The sequence below is a fragment of the Artibeus jamaicensis genome, unplaced genomic scaffold (genome assembly GCF_021234435.1).
Source record: "Artibeus jamaicensis isolate MK-2021 breed Jamaican fruit bat unplaced genomic scaffold, CSHL_Jam_final contig_1582, whole genome shotgun sequence".
In the NCBI taxonomy this organism is placed as follows: Eukaryota; Metazoa; Chordata; class Mammalia; order Chiroptera; family Phyllostomidae; genus Artibeus; species Artibeus jamaicensis.
In genome coordinates, this window is record NW_026521309.1 from 726,829 (window position 1) to 747,359 (window position 20,531).

The 20,531-nt window shown below is 59.5% G+C and overlaps 1 protein-coding gene across 1 annotated transcript; it reads left to right on the forward strand.

Annotated features, from left to right (window-relative positions):
* The first annotated feature begins 257 nt into the window (after positions 1 to 257).
* On the forward strand, positions 258 to 2,287 carry TMEM270 (transmembrane protein 270). Its single transcript, XM_037154776.2, is given in 4 exon segments — positions 258 to 303; positions 306 to 724; positions 874 to 1,105; positions 2,232 to 2,287. Coding segments are annotated over 4 exon segments (753 nt in total).
* Positions 2,288 to 20,531: the final 18,244 nt, after the last annotated feature.

Sequence of the window (20,531 nt, forward strand, 5' to 3'; positions counted from 1 at the left end):
ATCCTCATCATCATCCAACTTCCTTCAGTCTGGAGTATTATAAATAATTATTTAAGTTCATAGGAAAGAAAAACAATACGAGACACCTTTTAAAGGTCCCTCATGAGAATGGAGTCCTTGGAAGGGACAGATAAAGATCAGTCTTGTGTGTGGGGAAACTGAGGCCTCGAGAGGACCAGGGCCTGGCCCAAGGTGGCCCGGCAGCCTCAGCCCCTGCAATAAAACTCAGGTAGGGTTCCTACCCCAAGTGAGTGACGATGGGTGACGGTTGTCTCTCCCTTGTCCTACAGCTGGTCCAGAACCGGTCCACCTCTACTGTTTCCTGTTCTGGAAGATCTTCTTCTTCAACCAGCGGCTGTCAGGGCTGGTCCAGGAGGCCCAGGGGTTCTGCGGCCAGCAGGCCCACCCACTGCCCAGGCTGGCAGTCTGCCCTGTAGACTGGCTTCCACGGGCTGGGCTGGCACTGATAGAGGTCCCTGTGTGGCTGGTGCTGCGGGTGCCCAGGCTAGTGTGGGCAAGCATGCTGGGCTGTGCCTGGGCCTTGGGCCTGGACCTGAAGAGGCTAGGTACCTGGGAGCAGCTGGGCCTGTCTGTGGCCACCTGGGTGGAGCTTCTTCTGTCCTGTCTGCACAGCCTGATGCTGGCAGCCTTGCTTCTGCTGCTGCTGACCTTGAGGCTGTGCTGGAAGGCCCACCGCTGTAGCCTGGGCTGGCTGCCCAGCAAGGTGGGTAGGCGGGCAGGGTGCAGGCCAAACTGCTGAGGGCAGGCTTGGGGCACTGGGCATGGCCAGGGCTGGGCTGGGGGGCTAGTGGCCAGGCAGTGCAGCCAGGTGAGTTTGTGGTGGCTGCCTGCTCATCCTCCTGCCCCTTCTAGGCTCTGCTTCAGAAGCATGTGACGCTGAAGCCAATGGCACTGCTGAAGCATCTGTACTGGGGGGTGGAGAGCCTGATAGTGCCCACCTCTTGGCACTTGGCCTATCTCATCACTCGGACCACCTGCCTTGCCTCTCACCTGCTGCAGGCTGCCTTTGAGCACACAGCCGAGCTGGCCCAGGCCCAGGCCCAGGCCCAGCAGGCTGAGCCCCAGGGGGCCTCAAGGCCTTTGTGTGAGTCCCCACTCCTTGAGTCCCTGGCTACTAAGGCTGGGCCAGTCCTGCCAGAGCATGGAAACCACGGAGAATAAATGTGCCTCTATCTGCCCGTACTGGTCTGCTCTGGTGTGGTCCGGCCTAGGGTCTCACGCTCTAACCCTCTTTGCTGCTGCGCTGGAGGCAGGGGGTGTGCGCATGTGCAGGGGAGCAGCACGGGTGCCTGGGGCTGCCCCTGGGAAGATGCACATTCACCGAGCATCTAATACAGGGCAGATGGCCATCTCAGACACTTCACATGGATAATTTTGTTTAAATCTCACAGCAACACAGGCATCAGGTTTGATTAGCTCAGTTTCCCAGGTAAGAAAATTGTGCCTCAGAAGGCTGAATAATCTCAGGGTCCCAGAGCAAATCAGGGGAGAAACCAGCAGATTATTTGTTTCTCTGAACCCCTAACTTTCTCTAGGTCCTTCCCTGGTTCTCAGGGTTGTTGGTGCCCAGTGCTGCAGAGGAGATGGGTAGTTAGAGACTCTGGCCTTTGGGGGGTGCCAGGGTTTCATATTTCAGAGATTTAGAAAATTCCTTTGAGAAATAGTTACTCCTGAGCCAGTTCATAGCTAGCCCATCCATTCATTTACACACTTTGCCACTAATTTTCCCATTCATCCCTTTGCCCATCCACCCATCCACCCACTGATCCATCCATCCATCCATCCACCCATCCATCCACCCACTCATTCATCTACCCACCCATCCATCTATCCTTCAGCCTATTTGCCTGTCTGTGTACCCACAAACCCATCCACAGATCCATTTATCCATCCTCCCTTGCAAGAGAGGAACTTCTAGTACCTCAGCACTCACCCCTAGCTGCCCAGTTCTGTGGAGGGATGGCTCAGGTTGCAGGGGTCAGATCTCCCAGACACTGTGAGGGGGAAGGGATGGTTTTCTGAGACGTAGCAGTCAACTTCCACTCACTCCCAAGCCTGAGGGCGCTGTGAGTGTGGGGAGATGTTCCGAACAGCTCTGCCTGCTTTCCCCTTCTCCACTCTGGTGTGCAGGGAATTTAGGGCTGGAATCCCACCCTGCATCCGGTATGGACCTGCCGATGGCCCAAGATATGTGTGTGGTGAATTTCCAGGCCCTTCTTCTGAGTCTGAGGAGCCAGCCGGCCTGGCCCTGGAGGAAGACTTGTAGAGGGCTCCCATCTGGCCAACGGGCAGAACACCTGTTATGGAGAAACCTGCAAAGCCCTGGTGAAGGCGTAGACACCTGCCGGGATCCCGGCACACACACAGGGAAAGCTGAGTGCAGATGTGTGGGGCCTGTGGGGATGAGAAGGAGCAGCATGGGGAGCTGGATGGACCTTGAACTGCCAAGGACCACACAAGGCTGGGGCCTGCAGGGCCTGAGGGCTGGAAGGAGGGAAGGAGGGGGTGAGTGGAGGAGGGCCTCAAGGGGAGAGGAAGGGCGATGGCAAATGGCTGTGCAGGGGGAGAGAGGACAGGAGCCAGGATGAGGCTGGGGGATGGGCTGGAGGCCAGGACCAGGGGGAGGTGCTGGGTAGTGGGGCTCTACTGGTATCTTTTCTTCCTACTAAGTTTTTAAAAAACTACCAAAAAAAGCCCTTGCTGGTGTGGCTCAGTTGGGTGGGGTGTTGCTGGGGGTTTGATTCCCAGTCAGGGCACGTGCCTAGGTTGTGGATTCACTCCCCTGTTGGGGCCCGTACGGCAGGCAACCAGCCGGTGTCTCTCTCTCCCATCAGTGTTTCCCTCTCTCTCCCTTCCTTTCTCTCTAAAATCTGTAAGCATTTTAAAAAGTACCACAAATACAGAGATGTTAATGTAAAAATATTTCCTTCTTCCTGGTTCTGTAGCTAGCCCATCTGCTCATCTGCAGGCAGAGAAATGGTGTCAACTGTGTCCTGCTTCTCTTTCCAGCCACGATTCTTTGCATATATGCAAACCCACGCGTCCGCTCATGTAGTATACCTGTAGGCTGAGTGACGCACTGCCCATATCTGTAGGCAAATTGCTATTTTGCATTTGACAGCGTACCACCTACCCATCTACAAACCAGGCCACATGGACGTTTCATCCTTTGTCATGGCCACAATGAGGCCTTGGTCAGCCTCCAGGTCTCTCTCCCACAGTGAAGCTCTGAAGCACGGAAGGGGGCGGGCCATAGAGGAACTGCCTGGTGGGGAGGGTGGAGGATGGGGGGGCACAGGTTGGGAGGTGGCCCTCGCCCTGGGAGCTCTGCTCTGACCCTGCACATGCTAAGCTCCCACCTCTTGGGCCACATCTCTGGGGGCCCAGGGCTGAGACCTCCCTTGGCTGGAGCAAACTCGGGCAGAAGGGAGCAGGCTGGGGTCAAAGACGTTACAGGCTCAGCCTGACAGAGGGAGGAGGCTGAGCCTGGGCCCTGGACCTCGGGTGTGGAGTGAAGCCAGGACCCAGCTGGGGCTTAGGACCGACCCTGTTGCCCTGAACATGGCCACCTGTCCACTCATCCCCTCGAAGAGTTGGCTCCCAAATTGTTGGCTGCCAGTGGCAATGAGACTGCAACCTGGAAAGGCCTGGCCCCTGCCTTCCACACTGGGCCTGGAGAGGACACTGTAGTGTGGCCATGCCTGGTCTTCCTAGAGGAAACTTCGAAGGCCTGCAGGCATAGTAGAGCTGGGAGCAGATAGGGAGTCATTCCTTTGGGCTAGGGCGGCTGGGAAGGCTTTCTGAAGGAGGGGGCATTGAACTGGGCCTGCAAGAGAGGCGTTCACTGCTGCCAGAGGGTGAGACCCTGGGTGCTGACCCCAGATCTGCCCCGTGCTGTGTGAGCTTTGTTAGGCCCCTACTTCTCTGGCCTTGGCAGCTGTTGTGGATCTGAGCCCAGGGCAGGGCCCCAGGCTGGGTTCTGGGACACAGGCTGGCCCCTGAGTCTGTCCTGGGAACTGTGCAGGCTGGGGAGCTGGGAAAGCACTGGGCAGGAGAGGCCAGTGAGAGGACTCGGCCCCTCCCACCCTGAGCCAGAGGCCGGAGGAGAAGGTCTGGGCTGGGGCACATGCTTGGGCTCCATGGCTCTGCCTTGTCTCTCTTTGTGACCTTAGAGGAAGCTCTGTCCCCTCTGGCCCTCAGTTTCCAGTGTAGGGTGGCCAGGTAATCCCTGGCGGGTCAGCACTGGAGAGAACTCAGTGCCCCGGATGTCCCAGGTAGAGGTGCTTGGAGCCGGAGAGGAGCTGATCTGAGGTGCGGACCTGTGGGATGGGACCCTTCTAGGAGCCGAGATCTGGTTTCATGAAACATACGCCTCTGGTCCGTGGATGTTAGTTTCCCAGGCCTCCCAAGGACCCTGGCATCCTGTGCCTGGGGCCTGGGAGGGAAGGGAGGAGAGTGGGAATCTGCCCTTGGCTACCCGTTCCACACAGCAGGGAGAGCAGAGGCCTTGGGATCAGAAGGCCTCAGGGTTTGAATCCTGCACCTGCAGCCTCCTTGCTGCGTGATCTCGGGCTCATTCCTTAACCCAGTGAGCCTCAGTTTCCCCACCTGTGAACAGGCACAATCACAGCATCTGGGTCCTCGGGAGGCTGTTGCCAGGTTTGGGCAGAGCTGTACCTGCTCCAGGCCTGGTGAGGGAGGTGCTGGGAACCCCAGCTCCCTCTCCTGGGCCTGCCACCTTCCCAGTGGCTATGGAGACCCCATCCTGAGGTCAAGGGTGAAGGTGGTCAGTCTGTTTGTCTCAGGCCTTTGAGTGAGAAGGGGCCCTAGACTGCTGGAGGGTGGCGTGGGGGACCGAGCAGGGTGGGGGGAGCTGGCTGAAGGGCTGGCCAGCAGCTCCACGCAATCTGTCTGCTATGCAGTCCGGGGCCTGGCCTGTATTTATTTATGCTGAGCGTGTATTTATATCAGCCCCTTTCTCATTAATAGGGCAGGAAATGGCTGGAATTGTTACATACCTGGCGGCCCAGGGGTCCTGCTGGGCCAAGACACACAGGGCCCTGGCCACCCTTCGAAGGCTGTTAGGGGCCCCCTCTTAGTCCCAGGCCTAAGACCCTGGCCTCTCACTGACCCCCACTTTTGCAGTGAGCCTCCCTCTACTTTTCTGAGCTCCTGTTCAAGCCCTGAGCCCACAGGCCTGAGAGAGAGGGGCTCCTATTTTAGACCCCTCCCTCGTCCATAGCTTCTGAGCCTAGGAGAGACCGCAGCAGGCAGGGTGGGGGCTGCTGGGGCAGCTCCAGGGCAGCACAGCCCTGACTGGGGGCGGGGCCTCGGTGCCCTGGGTGGGAGGCAGGGCAGGAGTGAAAGCAAGAGGTGGTGAGAGGTCCCTCCTGAAGCCTAGGGCTGGTTTCTGGGGCTCTGGCCCCCACGAAGTCAAGCTCCAGGTAGGATAGGACCTGCAGCCTCCTCCCTGTGGGACCCTCCAGTCCACAGAGGCGGTCCCTGTGTTTATCTGTCAGCAGGCCAGACAGGATGGGAGCTCATCCCTTCCTGGCCATCATGGCGAGACGAGGCCTCCGTGCTCGGGGCTCAGCAGCCCCTCTCCAGCCCTCATGCGGCACTCAGAACCAAGCCAGCATCTCTCTCCAGGCCCCAGCTCTTGGGCACAGGCCCCAGGTGGGGCTGCCAGAGCAGAGAGGCGCGGCCCCCTCCCCAGAGCACTCGCCTGACATAACCTATTATTGCTTCTCGCCTCAGCCGGCTCCCCCCCGCCAGCTTCCCCGCCCAGACCAGACTGTGCCGGCCCTGCTGTCCCTCTGCGGGGAGGCTGTGCCAAGACAAGGTTAGAAGGAAGGGGGCTGCAGGGAGTCCAGACACACTAGGGGGTAACTTTGCCTCTTCACCTCTGCCCTCCGTCGGGGACCAAGGGATGCTATCCACCTGCAGGCCTCTTTTAGGCTGGGCCTCCTGGCATCTGCCTCCTGGTCATGCGAGCCTGACCTCCAACCTCTGCCCACTGCTGCCACCATGCCCTCCTGGCTCGGAGTCCAGAGCTGGGACCACTGTGCAGCCATGGGGACTGAGGCATAGGGGAAGGAGGGCTTTCCCTTCACTCTCCTTCCTGCCTTCTCAGGGATACTGCTAGAGTCTGGTGAGAGGGGATGGGAAGGGGGCAGGGCGTGGTGACATGGAGGAGGGGGCTGCCGGGAGATTTCCAGTTCTTTGGGCTGCAGGCCTCCTGGGTGATGGGAGGGGCTGCTGCCATCCCCGGACTCTGCAGGGCGGATGCCGTGGTCTCTGGGCTTCCCTCGTCTGTTGAACCATGTGGGGCAGATGTGCTCTATGGGACAGGAGGGTCAGGCCCCAGGAGGGCACCTCCTCTGGGTTCCCTTATGAGTACTTTCCCCCAACACCATGCTGGGCCACTGGCCGGCAGAGCCCCCAGACAAAGCCCAGGCCAGCGGCCGGTCCCTAGTTGCTCCTCTAGTCCTGCCTGGCCCGGCCGGGTGGCCTTACTTAGACAGGCTGGCTCTTCTGGGAGCTGCCTGTTTGCGAGGTGGGAACACCACATCCCATCAGGGGTTGTGGGGAACTGACGTGGCAGGTAAGGGAGGCCGTGAGCGGAGTGTCACTTTTACCTCTGCAGCTTGTTAGCCGAGTGCCCGGGTTGGGGGTCAGTGGTCAGCCTGGGTCCTAGCTGGGCTCCTGCCTCTGCACTTCCGAAGTGGCTAGGCATGTCTGGATTAGGGGGATGCTGAGGGGTGGGCCACCAGGGCGAGGCTCCTTCTTCCGGGATCATCTGGGGGGTTGTCCCCCACCCCTCAGACCCTACCCGAGAGGCCAGGGTTATGTCTCCTCCGCTGCCCAGCCAGGGGTGTCAAGGTTGCCTAACTGTGTGGGGCGGAGGGCATCTGTGTGGGGGTGAGCAGAGGCAGGCATCTGTGCCCCTCATAAGTTGCCTGTCATTTAAGGGACCTCAGGCCCTCTGCTCCCCTTGGGGCTCCGCCTGCCCCAGCTGTGTGACCCTAGGCAGGGACCTAGGCTCTGTCCCTGCTCATGCAATGAAGCATAAACCTTTGGACTCTGCAGTTCCCCAGTCGGAGTTGTTTTGAACCCTGAACCATTTTTGGCCCTGGGGCCTGTGGGCTGGGGGTGCGGAGCTGGGAAGGGCGTGAGCAGAGAGGCCCCTTGGCCCGGCCCCTGCGCCCCAGGCCTCCTGAGCCCAGGTGCTGTCGCAGAGCCCTGCGGCCACTCCTGCTCAGACCGCACACATCTGGAGCCGCGGCCCACCCCCACCCGGGCGCACATCTGGAGCCCAAAGCCGGCTAGCCGACTAAACACAGAGCATCTGGGCCCCAAAGAGCCTGCTCCCAGGTTAATGCGGGCCATCTGGACCCCTGGCCGCTGCTCCGACTGTCTCCACAGTGGAATGCAGGCTGCACATCTGGATGGCTGAAGCCCTGTGGCGGCCCTGCCTCAGCCCCTGCCCTTGCCGGGTATGGGGTCGAGCCGCCTGGGTGCCCTGCCCTGAGGAGGGGCTTCTGTGCGCAGAGCCGTACTCTTCCTTTCCGGATGACGTGGCTCACAGGCTTCTCTCGGGGGCTGCCTTGGGAGTAGCTCAGTTTGATATACTGTAGACACATGTGCCTTGCCAGGAGTTGTGACAGCTGCCACTTGGCAGTAACTCACCTGGCAGTCCCTTGGCATTGTTCGAAATGGCCCCTGGGGGACCTCAGTATTGTCTGCCTTCCCACCCCTGCTGAGGTGCCCAGGGTTCTACAGGGCACCAGCCGTGGGGGGACTGCTCTGGGTCCCTGCTGCAAAGCCCACGCCACACAATGAGCTCGGCTGTCACTTTCATTCTCCCCCCTTCTCTACCAATACCTGTGTTCAGTAGGATGGGGCTGGCTGTCTCCCCTGAGGCCTCAGACTCACAGAAGGGAACCTGGAAAAGCAAGGTGCTCAGGGGAACTGGGGCTAACCTGTGGGAAAGACCACCTTGGGTCAAGGGGCTGCTGGGCAGACACATACCTTGGGCCAGCCAGGGCAGAAGGCTGGTCTGGGCTGGAGGAAACTTTTGAGCTGAGAGAAATGCCAGTGGTGGCCTGGACTGACTCCTCCCCAGTGGGGTCAGAGACCCTGCACTTCTGCTCTCACTGGGGATCTGGGACCTTAATGAGTGAGATCGTGAGAGTCTTAAGTCACTGTGACTGTGGTCATGAGCTCCCCGCCATGGGGGGTGGTGTGTGGCATCCAAGCTGATAGGGCTGCTTACCGTCTGGAAGATAGAAGCCAAAGCTGTGTGAGAACCTTGTAGCGTTACACTCAAGCCCTATGGTGCCAAGATTCAAGGATTCTGAGATGCTGCCTTCTCAGACCCTGAACCTCCTTGACCCGAGGTACGAAGAGCCACAGGGTAAAGGCCACATATTTGGCATGTAGGATGGTGAAGGGAGCAGGGGGAGAGGGGCCCTGGGAATGCAGAGAAGTGTTACTGGCTGAGGCCATTGCTGTCTCCATTTCCAGAATGGCTGCAGGTCTGGGGCTGGCCCGGCCTCCAAGGCCTGGAGCCAGTGCATGGACCTGACCTTCGTCCTGTGGTGGAGCTTTATCAGAGCATCACTGGCCCCGATTGAAAGCAGTCCTTTGTTGCCATAGCCTCCAGCCTGGAGTCCCTGGAGCAACATGCATTTTAAACCACAGAGCTTCACGTCTCCTTCTGCACACCCTTACCATGGAAAATATGAGTCAATGAACATGCAAGATGGAAACACAAATAAGAAATAATGGGGGCTAGCATTTATCGAGTATTCACTATGGGCCAGCTACCTCCCGAGGACTTTACTGGCGTTAACTCATTCCAGCCTCCCTGTGAGGGAGGTGCTGTTGTTATCACAAACCCATTTTACAGATGGGGAACCCAAGGCTTAAGGTCCTCTCAGCCATTAGGTGGCAGAGCTGACACTGAAACCAGGCAGTCTGCCTCCAAAATCTGTGTTCTTAACCATTGCTCCTCATCTCCTCTCCGCAAGCAGGGAGGCTGGAATGAGCACATGGGGGCACAGAGGGTGGAGAGAGAGATGCACAGAGCGAGGCTGAGAGAGGGATGGGTCTGAGGCCCCGATAAGCGATGCCGCTCTCCCAAGCCCAAGTGGTAAAGTGGAATTGATTGAGTTACGGGGGCTACCCTGTCCTGTCCCCCAGGCCTTCAGATGACATGTCCAGACATCCGAGCATAGTCCCCCATCTTGTCAAGGTTCCAAAACAAACAGACAGGCTTCGAATTATCTGAGTCTCACTGGCCAGCGACAGAGCTGCTTCCCCTGGCCCGTCTGGAAGGCAGGAGTCTGGGGCAGCCGTGGGCCATGAGGCACATCTGCTCTGTGCCCAGTCTCCTGGGGGACACCTGGCCCTGGGGTTGAGACACTGTCTGGAGTGTTGCTCAGGGCTTCCAGGGTGAGGGCCGGCGGGGGGGGGTCTCAGTGGGTGTGTTCGTGTGCGTCGACATCAGTCGGGGGCTTCCCTTTGCTTCTGTCGCCATGTGATCTGCCCGAGGAACTAAGCAGATGGAAGAAGGAGAGGCATTCTGGGGTGGTCGGCGTCATCTTTGGAGGCTTCTGACTGACATTCCTTGTCCCGCAGGTGCCTCCCCACCATCCAGAGGCCCCGACCCCCAGTACAAACGTAGCGGCCACCATCGCTGGGTGCTTCCTTCAATCCCAGCAATTTGGCGAGGACTCTGCCATGATGTAATAATGTCTCACGCAATCCCACAACCGTGATGGGAAGCTGTCATTGCCGTCTTCATTTTATGAAGAAACTGAGGGTAAGTCACTTGTCCATACAGCTGAAACCCCCTCACTGAGCCCTTAATTCCCATCCCTGCCAAGAGGGCTGGGAAGAAACCTCCGTACCCCCAAACTCCAGGGGCAGGGCCAGGCTTCCCAGAGCTCCAGCCTGCCACCCCCATTCCCTGGCTGGCTGGCTGGCTTCAGTGAGGCTCAGCCTGGCTTTGGGGGTGGGGGGAGCTGGCCCAGGGCCAAGTGGGAGAACAATGTGAGTGAAAGGAGCGGAAACCTTCTCCGAGTGAGGGGGAGGGAGGGAGGCCAGCCCAGCCGGGGTTTCTTCTAATCAGGCTGGGTCCCTGGGCCCACAGACCAAGGGACAGCATGGGGGGAGGCGATGTCCAGGCCACACTTCCCCTGTGCCACTGAGGTACACTGCCCTGACCCTGCACGGGGAGACTGAGGCTGGAAGGACTGACACAAGTCCTGGGCTGTGGTCCCAGGGGGTCTTGGCTTTCTCTGGGGGGGGGGGTCCCAGCCTGAGGAGAGAGTGGAGGGTGGTCCTGGTAAGACCTAGATTAACGTGACTTCACACCGCTGAGTTTGGCGAGAGGCAGAAGCTGCTGGCTCAGCCCTGGCAGCACCCTTCCTGGGCCCCGCCCCCGGCAGGCCGGGGTGCTGGGACAGGTGGGGGGGCTCAGGGCCCTGCCTCAGACCACAGAGAAGGCCCTGGCTTGACCCCTAGCCAGCCTAGCTGCCCCCGGTGGTCTCTCCAGCTGAACTTCCTGCGTCCCTTCCTGGCCTCTCATCCCCCTGCCCCCGCTGCTCAGTGCTGTCCTTCGATGTCCATTATGTTATTGGAGTTACAGACGGGCAGCTCTGGCTCAGCTGGCAGCTGGGGAAAGAGCCCAGAGCCTGCTACTGACGGAAGTCCCCGTGCCCAGATCGCCCGAGCTCATCCTGGTCCTTGGACTGGGTCTCTTCAGGACTCGGCGCTCTTCTCAGTAACCTGAGAGGATGTGTCCTGCCTGAGCCTGGGATAGGACACTGGTTCTCAAAGTGGCCTTCGGACACCTGTGGCCCTGCCGCCGTGCTCACTAAGAACCCCAACCGCCAGGATGGCAGGGTCCAGCCCTGGTCTAGGCTCTCTGGTTGGGCCGAGGTTTCCAGAAGTGACTCCGCACTGTCAGGTCAGCAGCTCCATCGGCTGGTGCTCTCTGCCAACAGCCCCTGGCCTCACCACCAGCGCATCTTGCGCCCTCTGGGAGTGCCGTCGCAGGGGCCCTGCTGCGGGGCCTGCGGGGACACTGTTCTGCCCCTCCCCCACTCCACACCCAGGAGGGCCCTCAGGAGCAGCTCTGACCATTCACATCTGGAGGAAGATTGTTACTAATGGATGCTCAGGGTGGACCTCCCAGGTCTGTCTGAGGGCCCAGGTCCCCCTATTTCCTTCCTCTGAGTGAAGGGTTGGAGGTGAGGGGCTTCCATCGCTCTTCCAACCCACAAACACTCTGGGCGCCTCCTTGGTCCAAGCTGGGCCTGGGAAACAGAGGTCCTTGCTTGGGGTGACTTCTGGCTGCACCGTTCACCAGGTGCCTTAGATCACTCACGTCCTGCCTCTGGCCTCAGTTTCCCGCTCTGAGGGGTGGGGTTGGACTTGCAGTGTTTAGCGGCCTTCCAGCTCTTGCTTGGGTGAAGCCCACCTCTCACCCTAGTGTCCGTGCCCATCGCCCACTCACACTCCCACGGCAGCAGGGCTCCCCGACCAGGCCCCAGGCTGTGCCTGCGATGGTCCCTCTGGGCAGGCTCCCAGACAGCCTGGCTCTGGCCTGTCCCCCAGGACCCCGTCGTGGGCCCCGTCGTGGGCCATGTCACCAACAGTGAGCAGGTCCTCCTGCCTTCCCCTTCTTCAGGGCCTTGCAGCGAGAAGCTTGTCAGGGAGCAAATTCTCTCAGACAAACCAGGCCAGTCAACAAACAGGCGACCAAAACAACAAGGGAAGATTACGAAACCCAGATTCAGGGAAAGAGGCCACTCCGAGCCTCTCCAGGACAGGGGGGCGGCGAAACTGGGCCAGGCCTGTGGGTCAGAGCCCGCCTGGCCCGCACTATTTTTGTACTGTCTGGGGGGTGGGAACTGATGAAATCCCAGCTGCATTTCACCAAAACACTTTCCCCTTAAGCCCGGGCTCCATGTGGTTCAAATTCATTGTCACTTAACTCATCACTCAAGGCTCTGAGCCGCACCCCTCCCCCCACAAGAAAGCCGAAAACACGCAGTCTCTGGCGCTCGGTCGAGGTGGGCGTGAGGGGCTGTGACAAGCAGGCTGGCTGCCTTGACCTGAGTTGTCCCCAGCAGCCTGCCCCTCCGTCTTCCCTGCTCCTTTGCGCTCAGCCGCAGTTTCCTCACAGGTAGTGGGGGGGGGGGCGCTGTGCTGGGGGTCGGCTCTGGGGCCCGGGGTCATTGACTCCCTCCCCTCCACCCACCCAGCTGCTGGAAAGAGGAAGCTGATGAGCCCGGAAGGTCTGTGCACAGGAACGAGGGAGGTCACTCCACGGCAGTGTCACGTGCTGACATGTCTGTGGCAACAATCAGGAGAAGCCAGGCTGCCTTTTCTTGTTGCTTTTCACAGCCTTTGCTGGCTGGCACCTGGAGTTCTTCACCTCAGGGCTGTGTTGGGGTTGGCGAGGGCAGACTCTGAACGAAGGGGACGGGCTGCTGGCAGGGGAGCCACCAGAGGGCATGTCAAACGTGGAGACAGGGACCTCCGCTCGTAGGGACTGTGCTGACGCTGTGGCTTCCCGAGCCATAGGTACAGGAGCATCGGAGATGGCCCCCAGCCCATCCCTCCCACGCGTGCACCATCCTGAGAGCCCATTCTTCAGCCAACACAAAGCTGGCATTTCCTGGGAGGAACTTCAGCTGGGGCAGAGCTCCTTCCCTCGCCCACCCTTCTGTTCCATCTCGGGTGTCCACCTCTTCCCCTCGACTGGGGGCTTCGCCAGGGTGGGATGGCAACCGCTGTACCCCTGGATCCCCAGTGCCTGGTGTGGGGCTTGGCCCAGAATCCAAGAGCAGCAGATGCTTGTTGAATGAATTAATGCCTTTCTCAAATGACATCAAAGTGCTAGTTTTCATTATCTTTAGGCCATATTAATCCAGAGCCACGCTCTCCAGACAAATGTTGACAATCTGGCTTTTGTGTAACCCGCATCGGGGACAGAGCTCCTGTCCTGAGAGAGAGGCAACCCCTGAGCTCCTCTGTCACCACACTGGGGAGGCCTGAGACCCCTTTTGCTCTGGTGACCTCTCTGCTGGGCCACCCCTCCAGCTTCGGTCTCCGGGCCCAGACTGAGGGGGCAGCAGGGTGGGGCTGCAGGATTTTGCTTTCCTGGGCAGGGCCAGGCAGTTCCTGAAGCAGCGGGGTTGTTTGGGTGCAAACATTTCCCTGTATTGTCTGGCTTCAGAAGGCAGCCAAGAGTCTAGGCAGGAGGGAGGGGGCTGCGGCAGGGTTTTTCTCCACTTCACCTCAAAGAGGCCGGGAGCCGCGAAGCTCACACGTGGGGGTTGGGAGCCTGTCCCAGGTCCTGGGGGAGGCAGAGGACCTGGGAGAAGACAGAGTGGGGAGCCCCACCAGGCAGTGTTGAGTAGTCGGGGGGGGACATGAATTGGGCTTTGGTTCAAGTCCAGACAGAGGACGAGGTGACACCTGCCGTGGGGGGGTGCCAGGAGATGCCAGTCACCCCCCTGCTGGCTGGTGCTGCAGCCCGTTGATGCCTCTGCCTTCCAAGAGCAGCAGGCACCCAACCTGCCCTCTCAGCCAAGCATGCCCCTCCTCTGGGGCTGTGGCTGGGTGACATCTTCTCTGGGACAGTGGCTCTGGAGCTGAGGTCTTCTGGGGGTGGAGAGAGGGATGTCGTGCTGAGCCCTGGTGAGTCTCCAGAGTCCCTGCTCTCTCTGTCTCAGGGTCTTTTAACCAGACGCGCTTCCCTTCCTGCTGCTCCCCTCCCTGGAACAGCAGAAAGAAGCGCATCTCTGTCGAGATGGTGGTGCTGCTTTGCATTTTAGATGTCACCCAGGTGCTGGTCCCTGGGATACTGTTTTGGGAGAGAAAGAAAACGTTCTGGGTCTCACTCACTGGGGAAGTACAGATTCGACAAGTTTAGACAGGCTTCTCTCTTGCGGGACTTCTCAGGGCCTTTCCTTGTCAATAGGACTTTGACCTTCTGAGAAGGGGCCCTGGTGTGCAGCATGTCCCCGTGGAATCTTTCAGGACACGCGGGCCACGCAGGCTTAGTCAGTGGGCACCTCAGGGAGAGATGGCAGCTGTGAGTGAAGATGCTTCCCTTTTTATGACGAGCGGAACGTTACCCAGCGTTGGGCGACGTGGGCCACGGGAGGTCCTGCAGTGTCAGTGCGGTGCTCTGGCCACAGGACGTGTCCTCACTTCCTCGGCGCTGGTGAAAGCTGAGCTGGCAGGTGGGCCGAACAAGTCGGTCCAAGGATGGACCTTGTCTGTCTCTCTAACTTATTCTGAAAATATCAGCCATGATCCCCTCCCCATAGCCAAGGTCGGGCAGTGCCCAGGCAGCTGGGACAGGGCTGCACTCACCCAGCTGGTGTGAGGTCTGCAAGGGCAACCCCAGCGTCAAGAGAGATGGGACACCACGACCCAGAGCATGCTGGGTTCTCCCCCTCCACTCCTGCCCCTCCCCACAGTTGGCATTTCTGGACCCCACTGACCTTCTCAGCTCTGCTCCGGACGTTGGGGCCCTGCCTGGCCTCAGGGAGGGATTTCTGAATCAACCCACTTCAATGCTCAGATGATCGGCATCCAGTTCCCAGTTCTGGGTTCCCTCATGTCCCAGTTCCCTCATGTCCCAGTTCTAGTAATGGAGGCTCCATTATTCCCAGGGTCCCTCTCGTCACTTCTTCCCCAGCATAAGAGTCCTGGACCCTAACCATGTGCTGGGGACCCTCTTACCTGCTTCTGGATTCCCATAACTCTGACTTCCTGACTGGGTCCCAGGTCCCAGACTCTGTCCTCACGTCCCGTTGGCCTCCTGGACCCCCTCCTCCCATTTTCTCCGGGGGTCCTCCGTGAGTATGCCTGGGCCCAGGCCTGACTGGCTGGGTGAGCTGTTTGCAGGTGACATTGTCTGAGAGCCCATTTCACCAGCTGGACAGCCCTTCCCTGGTTCAGTCTGCAGATCTCAACTCTCCCCGGGGATCCGACACAAAAGAGCAAGAAGGAACCATTCTACTCACGCCCGGGGATGAGACCGGACCTCTTGAAACTCATTCACTTGCTTGTTCATTCATTCAATTGCTTACTATTTCTGTCAATGTTTGTGGAGTTGACTGTGGTCACACTCTAAGCCAGTGGTTCCCAAACTGGAGTATGTGTCATAAACCCCTGGGGGCTTGTTAAAACAGAGGGCTGATTTAGTAAGTCTGGGGTGGCACCAATAATTTGCATTTCTAACAGGTTTCCAGGTGAGGTTATGCTACTGGTCTGGAGACTTCACTTTGAGAGCACAGGTCTAAGCCGTTATCAGCTATTAATGCTCACATATGGATCAGCTTATTGGGCCACTGAAACCAGAAGCTGCCTCCCACCAGGGAGGTCTGCACAGAGGAAGTGAAGGGAAGGGGGTGTGCCAAAAGACGGAGGTCCATAGGGTGGGTTGGGGGCATGGAGGATGAGGCTCATCCCCTTCCTGGGCTGTGCCCAGCCCCGGGGGTCAGGGTCTGGGACAGGAGGGAGGCAGGCGAGCCCTGGGAAGTCTGGGGCTACGCTGAGCAGAGGCTGGGACCTGGCAGAGGGCCTAGTGCACCTGACCCGTGGGGCTGGGAACAATGGCTGGGCCGGTGCTGCCTGGCCCGCTGCCTAGGCACATCTCTGTTTTTCTTCCCGGCTCTGATCTCCCTGAGCTCTCCTCGCTTGCTCTCCGGCAGGCCCATCCTGTCCGCTGGCCCCTGGACAGCACATTCCTTCATGCTGATCTCTTCGCGGTGGCTGCAAGCACATGTTCTCACAGCGAGGTGGGAAATAAGGCCAGAGACTGGGGCAATGTGGAAGGCGGCTTAGGTGGGCCTCCCTGGGGCCTCGACTGTACATTCAGGGACCAGAGGGCATCTGGGGGGAAAGAGGAGTAGCCCCTCAGGCCAGGGGCTCCCTGGTACCCTGCCAGCCCTGAGAGCCTGGACTTCTTTCTCTCCCATCTGAATCTCCTGCTACCGGGCAGGGCCCAGAGACCAGGGGATCCCACAGTGCTGAGACTCTGGCCCCACACAGCCACTCCGGTGTGCCTTCTGCAGACGGAGGCCCTGGTCCAGCAGGCCTCAGGTGTGGTCGGCATCTTATGGAGGGAGGCTCAATACCAGAGCCTCAGTCCCCTCTGGAACAGAACGCCCCCCCGCACCGCCCAATCCCTCATCAGGCCGCTGTTCCTGAAAGACCTGTATTTGGTGGGGGGTATGAGTGTGGGGTCCCCTCCAGGATGGCCCTACCCAGGCCTTCCTTCTTGCCACCGGAGTCACCACCGGAGCCACCAGAGGTAGGCAGGCTCAACGATTTAATAAACTTGAGGCTGGGGAGGGTGGTGCTGGCTGGAGTGACACAGTATGTCAGTGGCCTGGACTATCTGTCCCTTCCCCAAACCTCAGTGGCCCCAACATTCAGAGGGACTTCGTGTTCTGGTATCCTCAGAGTCTTTCCCAGGCTCTTCATGCTGGGCCAGGACTCTGCCTTGGAGTCAGATTCAAGATTCAGTCTGGGGTTGGGGTCAGGGTCTGGGTTTAATTGGGGACTTGGATTAGGGTCAGACTCAGCCTGATGGGGCTCAGGGGCTGGCCTGTGTTTCTGCTTGGAGTTCAGTCCAGGAGTGCAGTTGGGATTCAGTTTGGGGTCATGCTCAATTGGGGTCGCTCTGGGTTTGGGGTCCAGGCTCAGACTAGCATCAGAGCAGGCACTTGGTGTGTGGGGACAGAGCCCTGGCGTGGGGCCGGTGGAGGCCGGTGTGTGTTACAGGTGATTCCTGTCCCATCCGTCCCCACTGCCTCTCCCTCTGCCCCCACAACCAGCCGGTTCCTGACTCCTGAAACCTCCTAAGAGGTCTGAAGGCCAGATGAGGGCTGGGGCTGGGCTTGGTGGGTGGAGAGGATGCTTCGGTCTAGTTCCCTCTGCAGCAAAATGTGTCTGAATGCCTGTGCTGGTGTGGGGAGCGTGGGCGCACAGCCTCTCTGGGCCCCAGTTTCCCTGTCTCAAAAGCTCGGTGTTGGGGAGCTGGGCTGTGCTGCAGGGACCTGCACCCGGCTGTGAGGGCAGCTCTGTCGAGAGGACTGCAGGTGGGAGGGCAACCGTGGGGCCCCTGCGCAGCTGTGGCCTGGAGGCGGCCTGCACTGGGCAGGGGGAGGGAGGAAGGGCGGGCTCAGCAGAACTTCCCGTGAGCCTGCTGGGTGAGGGTCTATAGCCAAGGGGGCACCTACTGTCCCTTAGTGGCTGATGGTGCCATTCTGTAGTCAGAGGGAGCCATGCAGACCACAGGGGCTGGGGCTTTAGTGTGAGGGCTCAGGCCCTAGGCTGGGGGAGGCGTCCTGATTCTGGCACCGACTTCAGATGCCCCTGCCTCTGTCCAGTAACTGACACCTGCCCTGCTTACCAGCAGGGTCTCCGACACAGCCCTGACCAGGGCTTTTGCACAGGGAGGACAGGTCAGAAGGATAGAGTCCATGCTTGGCCTTGGTCGGTCTGTCCCTTACTCTCTCAGCTCAGCCCCTGATCTGGCCTCCTGCTGTCAAAGCCGCAGACATGAGAGAGAAGCCCGACTGACGTCAGGGGGAGCGCCCACAGGCCTCTGTCTCTCCCAGAAATTTGGCTCTGCTGCTCAGCGTCAGATGTCAGTGGTTTTTCAAAGGTGAAAACGGCCCATAGCCCTGCTTCTGTGTCTCCGCCAAAGCTTGGTGAGACTGAGACCGGCAGTTTTGGGGAAGGTGGGCTCTGGGGTCCTGTCCTGGTCCAGGGTTGGGCTGTCCTGCAGAGCCCCCGCCCCTCTCAGCTGCCTCCCACCCACTTGCAGGCACTTCTGAGTCCCTGCTCTCCTCTGTCCCTAGCAGCTCCTGCCCCTGGTGCTCCTGCCCCTGGTGCTCCTGCCCCTTCTCCTCCTCCTGTCTCCCCTCTGCAGCCGAAGCCCTGATCTGCAGGGCTCTTCCCCAGGCAGGTGCCCACTGCCCAGTCTCCTTGGGGCTCCGTGGCCTGTGGATCTCTGGGCATCCTCCCCGCCATCCCACCCAATGCCTTAGGCCCTTTTTTCCTAATTTCTGCCCCCACACCAGCCCCAAGCCTGGCACATAGTAGGTGCTCAGTGAGCCTTCACTGGGTCAGGATGGATGATTCATTCCTCCTTGAAGCTCTGTCTTTGTTCATGTGACATTTGAACTATAATTTCTGGAAACTGTTCTGTATCGCCAGCTGTGGCCACTGGAAGGAGCCTGGGGAGCCAGATGTCAGTTGCACCTTCGGTCACCATGACCTGGGCCAGCCCAGGGGTGGCTCCTCCTCAAAGAGGACTGTGATGACAGGGTTCCCTCAGGGTCAGAACACAGCCATCAGGCCCATCCTGCCTCCCTGGGAACCAGAGCCTTCTCTCATCTTTGAGAGGCCCCTCGTCCAGGATGGACGGGGAGGGGAAGACCCCCCCCCCCAGTCCCACCGTAGTCTTCTCGACTTCTGTCGAAGCTTCAAGGCCACTGCTGGGTTATATGTGTGAGTCCTCCCCTGGGCCAGGGTCCCCCATGCCAAGGTCAATCTGACCATGACCTTGTCTTACTTAATTGTTTTGGTATCCTGTCGTTTATGGAATATGGTCCAAGCTGCTGATGCTGGCCACTCATGCCCATGCTTTGTATCCCTTGTTCACTCATTGCTCCTCCAGCTTCGCCAGCACCACTCACGTCTTTGAGCCTCTACCAAGCTCTTCCCCAGGCCTCACATCCCGGCTAATCTAGGGGAGGCCTGCCCCCTGCCTCCCCAGGCACCACGCCAAACCTCGAGATCTCCTACATGATGGGGGGTATCTGGGCCACCCTGGGCTGGACCTCAGAACACTGCACCGCACGTGTCAGAGCTGGCGGGTCACTGTGGAGGCGGCGTGCTTGGCATCCATCGTGCTGATGAGACCCGGAGGAGGTGAGGAGGCCTGGAGAAGGGAAGGGACGGTCGCAAGGTCACACAGGCAGTCACAACTCACCCCAGTGGTTTCCGACTCTTCTCGGCAGTTTTTCTTTTGTTGACCTGTCACTGGCTCTGCCTAGGGTCGTCTGTGTGGACCTCACAGAGGCCCGGACTTCTGGGGAGAAAACCTCTCCCAGCAAGCCATCATGATTTGATCCCTATTCCCCAACCCTCTGAGCCGTGGACACCAGTTGCTGGTCAGCTGTCTCGGAATCACCTTCCTGGTGTTGCTCCTGGGAGCTTGCCCAGCAGAATTTCACCTTTACCTTTAATGCTCTCTGAACTCGGGCAAGCCCTGGTTGTTGCCATGCCCCCCGCCCCAAGTTTCCCAGTGTACCTCTTTGTAGAGCAAAGGCATTGAACTTGCTGATTTATGAGGCTCAGCTGTGGAATTAGGGTTTGGTCAGGGACACTGAACCCAGGGTCCCGGCGGCCTCCCACTGCCTGTGCGAAGCAGAGCTGAAAGAGCTTGGGAGTGGGAGGCAGTCCTGGGTGAGAAGCTACATCACCCTCTCGGTAACTGTGTAGCCTCAAACAAGTTCCTCTGGGCCCCAGTTTCCTACAAAGGGGGAAACCTGCCAGGCCTGGCTTTCCTCCAGGGGTTATTAAATGCATGGTGGCTTTGAAGGTGTTCGCTAAGCAGAACGGCACTGTGCAGGTGGATGCGCGGGCTCGGCTCGCAGCGCTCGCACAGGCCGGCTCCGAGGAGACTGGGCAGATAACCGTAGGTGGCACCCTGCCGAGGGAACGTGGCAGGTGTCTGGACACTGCGTCCCCAGGCGACTTGTGTGGGCAGCATTCCCGGCAGCTCAAGCTACGTTCCCAGCCGGTCCCACTGCTGGGCAGGCCCCCCTGCTGATGAGAAGGGTGGGGGGCCACCTGGCACTGGCCCAACCTGGCGGGCCTCCCACCCCATGTTTTGTTCGCAGAGTTTGGAATGTCCTGGGACGCGGAGCTCAGCTCCCTGGGGAGACACTGGTGCCATCTCCTTGATCTCATTGCTGGACAGGTTTCTCCTTCATTCCAGCTCGGGACTCGGCAGGCTCCCAGTCGCAGCTGCTGCCAGTCCCAGCCAGTCTGTGTCTGTCCCTGCGCTGGCAGCTGGGAGCCATGCAGCTGGGAGCCTGGGAGGTATCCTTGGGGTGGGGGGCGGTTCTCCCAGCCTTTCTGCAGTGGGCCCTGGGCACGACTCGGAACTTATTCTCTGCAAACCCTTCCCCAGCTGCCTGTCTTCACAAACTCCTTTGCCCGTGACCCCTGATGCTAGGACCCTGAGGTCTATTTGGAATAAAGTTCTCAGGACCTAGGGTCTTGGAGGGGGTGGAGTGTGCCCGCTGCACTGACTTCTGCTCCCTTTAGATGGATGGGCTATGCACAAAGGGGGCCCAGGTAAGTGTGTGGGAGAGTGGACATCAGAGAAGGAGCAAGATGTGCGTGTGCACGCACGTGTGCAAATAGGGTTGTCTGCACTCTCAGGTTTGAGGATCCTG